The sequence below is a fragment of the Seriola aureovittata genome, chromosome 22 (genome assembly GCF_021018895.1).
Source record: "Seriola aureovittata isolate HTS-2021-v1 ecotype China chromosome 22, ASM2101889v1, whole genome shotgun sequence".
NCBI lineage: Eukaryota > Metazoa > Chordata > Actinopteri > Carangiformes > Carangidae > Seriola > Seriola aureovittata.
Window position 1 is genome coordinate 15523520 of NC_079385.1, and position 5137 is coordinate 15528656.

At 39.9% G+C, this 5137-nt stretch overlaps 1 protein-coding gene across 1 annotated transcript; it reads left to right on the forward strand.

Annotated features, from left to right (window-relative positions):
- The first annotated feature begins 3499 nt into the window (after positions 1-3499).
- Positions 3500-5007, forward strand: ndufb2 (NADH:ubiquinone oxidoreductase subunit B2). The gene is made up of 4 exons (XM_056367727.1): positions 3500-3703; positions 3883-4027; positions 4658-4733; positions 4898-5007. Exons 1-3 carry the CDS (start codon positions 3618-3620, stop codon positions 4730-4732), a joined length of 306 nt encoding a protein of 101 aa, XP_056223702.1. The 5' UTR covers positions 3500-3617; the 3' UTR covers position 4733; positions 4898-5007.
- The last annotated feature ends 130 nt before the right edge of the window (positions 5008-5137 follow it).

Below are 5137 nucleotides of genomic sequence, written 5' to 3' on the forward strand. Positions count from 1 at the left end.
CCCCCTCCCTCCCTCCCCATCACTAAACTCGGGCTCCGCCTCCTCACACTGCGGGGCTACACTGCCAGTTTCTCAGGGGCACCGTGGCCGCGCTTACATGCGCGTTCGCTACTGCGATTCCTCAAGTCTCTGCTATTTATGTCGGTGACGCTCTGGATCTGACTTATACTGCACTATTGAGACATGACCATCAGATGGATAATTGGCAGGCAAAATTGACTCCAGCTCGTTAGATATTTTATAAGTGACCATTCAACCTACTGAAGTCATAATACAGCTGTTTTAACGTTTATTTTCCTCAGCATTAAAAAAAGAAAAGTCTGTCAAAAGTGATCGCAGCATATTGTGCAACCCATGTCCTACACAATGCTCTGGTTACAGTAATGTCAGGGCTATCTTCAATATAATCTTATGAAAGTGAAGTCAGCTGTGGGCTTGTTTTTATCAGGAGGTTTTGTTTAAACTAATTGTTGTTTCCCCTTCTGTTTCCTCTTCTTCCTCTCAGGGTGAAAGGGGATAGGATACAATCTCAGCTCATTAATAGGTATTTTGTCTTGACACGGACCCACATTGCCACTTTATATTAAATTTATTCTCTACAATACTTTACTTATAATTAATTTATTAAGACTTACTGACACAGTTGTTTTGGATGAGTAGGCCAGTCCAAATTGTCTATTAATACTGCCATAAGAATGCTTGTGGCACTAAATCAAAATCTAAACGTGCCTAGTTTGAACCAAAATCCTTTATTTTACCATTGGCATGGCTGAAAAAGAGCACTTAAATCCGCTACCCAACACAGTAGGAGGCAGCTAAGCTGTTATGTAACCCCTTACACAAGAGCAGCGTTTTGTGTATTGAACTGATGTTAGGAAGGGATAGCCTGTGAAACACTGACCAGCAAGATTAAATCATGGACAAAGAAAACAGACCACACAGGAAAATATCCAGAGGGCTGGGACATTATTGAAGAAGTCATACACCGAAAATGCACAATTCACACTGTACCTGGTGTCAAAATCTCAAGCACAAGTATCAGGATAAAAGTGAATGATACATTCTCACAATAAAAAAATAATTAAACACCCACAATCCAGTTTTGAGAATTTGTTAAACCACACATTAAATCTCATGTAAAATATTATGTATTTTGCGGGGAATGTGTTATGCCCTATAATCGTCGCCTGTAGTGTTTGCAATTTACATCCGTTTTTGTTTTATTTTACAACTACATTGCTGAACATCAGCTAAAACATGTTTGACACAGGAAAAAATTAATTCTAGCATTTTTTTCCGACAGCTTTATTGTTGTGGTGACTGTCCTCTCTCCAGAAATATGCCTGTAGAAATCCCTTTGACATCATATGTAGAGAGGATGTTCTCATCGTTTCCATCTATTGACCCTCCCCCCACTCTGAACCGCATCCCCCGGCGCATGCGCATTCTTACAGGACCGCTGCAACTGCTGGCGCACGGGCAACGAGGTTGTTTGAAATAAACTTGGGGGAGGACGGAGGTGAAAGTCGGGCCGACCGAGCCGCCCTCACCCGCTTCAAAAACGGAAATGTTCGTAAACGTCTGTGGAAGATGCGGCGATGAAACGGTCCGTGTCGATTCTTCGGAGAGGATAACAATTTATTCATAATCGTTGTAACCATCGGGTTCTCGATCTGAAGACGATCTGGCCTGTTTTAATATGAGATTATGGCGCACAGTTGGTGGGAGATTAATCATTGTCCAAAAGCAGTTGATGAAAATCGGTCATTTTTGAGAAATGGCTGGTTTCTGATGACATCATGCAGCTAGTATTTGTGGGCGGGCTCTGAGCTGTGAGGGGAGAGGGGCGCAACCGGAGAGCAACTGCGACCAGGCGCCATTAGGTAACAACCTAACACAGAGTGTTCATAATCTCTCAAAGAGGCTTTCCGATGAGTAAAACCTAGATTAGGTCTAACCGACAATGTATGTTTCGAAAATGAAGTGGAACATGGACTACTCGCGTCGGCCTATAAAAGGCGGCTTCCTTTCGTCGAAAGAATTGGTTACTGTTGTCGACTGGGAACAAGATGGCGTCGAGGATTTTTTTTTTTTACTGTCAGCGCACGGGTCGCGCACTCTTGGGCGGCGGCGCCGTGCGCGTTCTCGTCACGGTGTTATTATTTCCTGTTTTTATTTTAATACTCAGCCACAGTAGCTAACCCAGAGGTGACCGAGTGCACATGGTTTTACATTTGTTTGTGGGAACGTCCGACAAAACCACAATGTTCCCTGGAAAATTGACGCGAACTTAAAAAAAAGAAATTCTAAATCATGTTTGCAGGCTTAATATTTGATAATCTTTGTGTATTCCAGTTACACAAGCACTTAATTTTCCTCTGCCACTTTTCACACTGACATTAAACATCTTGAAGGGGATAAACTTTAATGTCAAACATAAAAACAGTACATCATCCGGACGAGTTCATGCTTTACCAGCTCTGTTTAGCTTTTGAGCCCATCTAGTGGGCCATGCAGGTAGAACATCAATAAATTTACATCTGTTATAACTATGTTTGCCACATCTTTACTTTTTATTTTATTAGCTAATTTTTTATCTGCAATTTATATTTTTTATGTTCATTTGTCATTTTGTGTCTCTGCTCTTGTATGTAATTTTTGTACTTTGAACGATTCCAAAATCAAAACAAAACAAATCAATACAACATTACACAGGTTTGTGCATCACTGCATTGAACCTGTATAACATTAATGAGCTATTATTCAAGTAGACTCAAGTGTTAATCTTTATGGTCCAAAATTAAAATTACTAAAAGAAAAAGCAGCAAGGCTTCTTGGAATTTTTACATGAAAAAATACATTTGATGATTATTATAGCAGTTTTCAATCAAATTTCTATCAATCAGTTTATAATAAACAATCATATTTTATAAACTTCATAGGTTTTTTGTTTGTTTGTTTGTTTTTTACTTTAAAAAAAGAAGAAAAAAAGAACTAAAAATAAAAAATCCCCTTAATGAGATAAGTTATGCAAAAAGACTTACAGTACTGGTAGTACAGGTGTTCATGATGTAGGGCCCAAAAAATGACCTCGTGGTTTTTTTAGTAAAATTAAATGGGTCTTGTGAGCTATGAATAAATTCTGTAACTGAGAAATACCAGTGGCTTTATGCACACTCGGTGTCGTCAGACAAGGATAGAAAAGATATGGAGGGTTTTCTCACTTAAAGTGATGGGACAGCAATTTTTTCCTAATGAAATACAATATGTAGTAACTATCAGCCTGCCTTACCTTGTCAATGCATGTCACGTTTAAATTTAAAAATTTGCACGAACAGAAGCTACACAACAAAGACAATCTAACTGAAATCAAAGGGAAAGTCCAGTCCCCAGCAGAACACCAGGGGGCGCTATGTCTTATGAATGTAGTTTTCATTCAGCCAATCAGCGTAGAAGAACAACATAAGTCGCCACTATCTGTCCAATCACAGCTGATGTTATTGGGAGGTCGTTTATTGACAAGGGGAGAAGGTGACTCCTCGTCGAGCAGAGCGGTACCTCAGGAGATATCCCAACATATAACCCGAAAAACACTGGCGTTAGGTCAATAAGCGAACATGTCTTCTTTTGGAAGGGCGCTGGGAGTCCTTCGGACGGGCACCCAGCTGCTTAGACGTGGCCCACAAAGGACAATGATCAGAAAGTAAGTAGTGTACAACCCGCAACCATGTTAGCTGTCTGTTAGCCGTAGCAACGACTTGCTAGCACATCGGTAAATTGAAGACAGTTAAGTTGGTAAAAACAAGAACAGAATCCTGAATGATAGCTATTATTATTTAAGATTGGTGACATTGAAATATGTTTTTTTTTTTTATGCTGTAGGGGTAGCGGTGGTCCACACATTGAGCCACAATACAGGCAATATCCTCAGCTGACCAAGAGCCAGAAATTCCAGTCAGAGCTCATCAGTGGAGCCATGTGGTTTTGGATCCTTTGGCACTGTTGGCATGATCCTGATGCAATCCTGGTAAGTAAACATGTTATACACTATTCCAGCCCATGGATGGATTACTGAAACGAACTACTGGGCACAGGCTCAAGGGCCCAGTGGGTCTGTGGGTCCCTGCACCTGAGCTTCTGTGTGAAGTGGTTGTTAAAAGTTAGTGTCGGAAGTCAATCAAATCAACTAGGAAGAGACACAAAACGAGTTCAACTTGAACAGAGCAGCCACAAATAGATGCAAAATGACCACAAAGAGTTGCAAGATGCACCGACATATCGTCTCAGAATGAATCCATTTGCACCCAGTATGACACTGCAATGCAGGTCAATATATGAAAAAATTGTTTAAATTGGTGTCAAATCCAAAATAGTGTCCTGAAAACTGGTTAGCTATAAAACAGATGTATTTGAAGTATAGTATTTTGACATGCTGTAAAATTCTGCTTAAAGCATGCTTCCTGTTGTCCATACAGATTGTAGTGTCTGGTAAAATAGACAGTCAAGGTGTAGCTATACAAATTAGATTGATTATTGTTGTGTGTGCATTTTTACTATCGTTTTTATCTACATGTTGTCCAAGCCTGACAGGAACATAATCTGTTAATTTAGGATGTAAAATGGAAATGTTAAGTCAATGTTCTTGGCTCTTATCTAGGGTCACTTCCCCTGGCCTGATGCTTCTGAATGGACGGATGAGGAGCTTGGAATCCCACCAGATGACGAGGAATAAGGTGATTTCTTCAGTGTGCTTAAATGACTTCTGGTATACTTAACCAATCAGGGGCCTCTACCACGAGGAGAGCTAACTTAATTAGCTAGTTGTACCTAATAAATTGAGTATGTGTTGATTTTGTGTCCACTGTTGTAACATTATCTTGTTTTCTTTTGTTCATAGATCAGCAGGAGGGATTCAAGCTGCTGTGCAAGGCTTTGTGGAAATCTTCAGGATATTCTGAAAGTCACTGTTGTACATAGAGTAATAAAATTATCTTTAAGTAAGTTAAACTGCTGTCTTTTATGTGAAAGTATTGCAGTGTTAAGGTGTAAATGTCAAAACAAAATATAACCAGCTGTAAAATTGTGAATCTATTGCTGGGCAGATGTAGTCAGATGTGGCTTGACGATAAGACAAATG

Coding starts and splice junctions, on each gene's coding strand:
- ndufb2 (XM_056367727.1), top strand. CDS start 3,618: ATGTCTTCTTTTGGAAGGGCGCTGGGAGTCCTTCGGACGGGCACCCAG. Junction 3,704..3,882: donor CAAAGGACAATGATCAGAAA/GTAAGTAGTGTA, acceptor TTTATGCTGTAG/GGGTAGCGGTGGTCCACACA. Junction 4,028..4,657: donor ATGATCCTGATGCAATCCTG/GTAAGTAAACAT, acceptor GCTCTTATCTAG/GGTCACTTCCCCTGGCCTGA.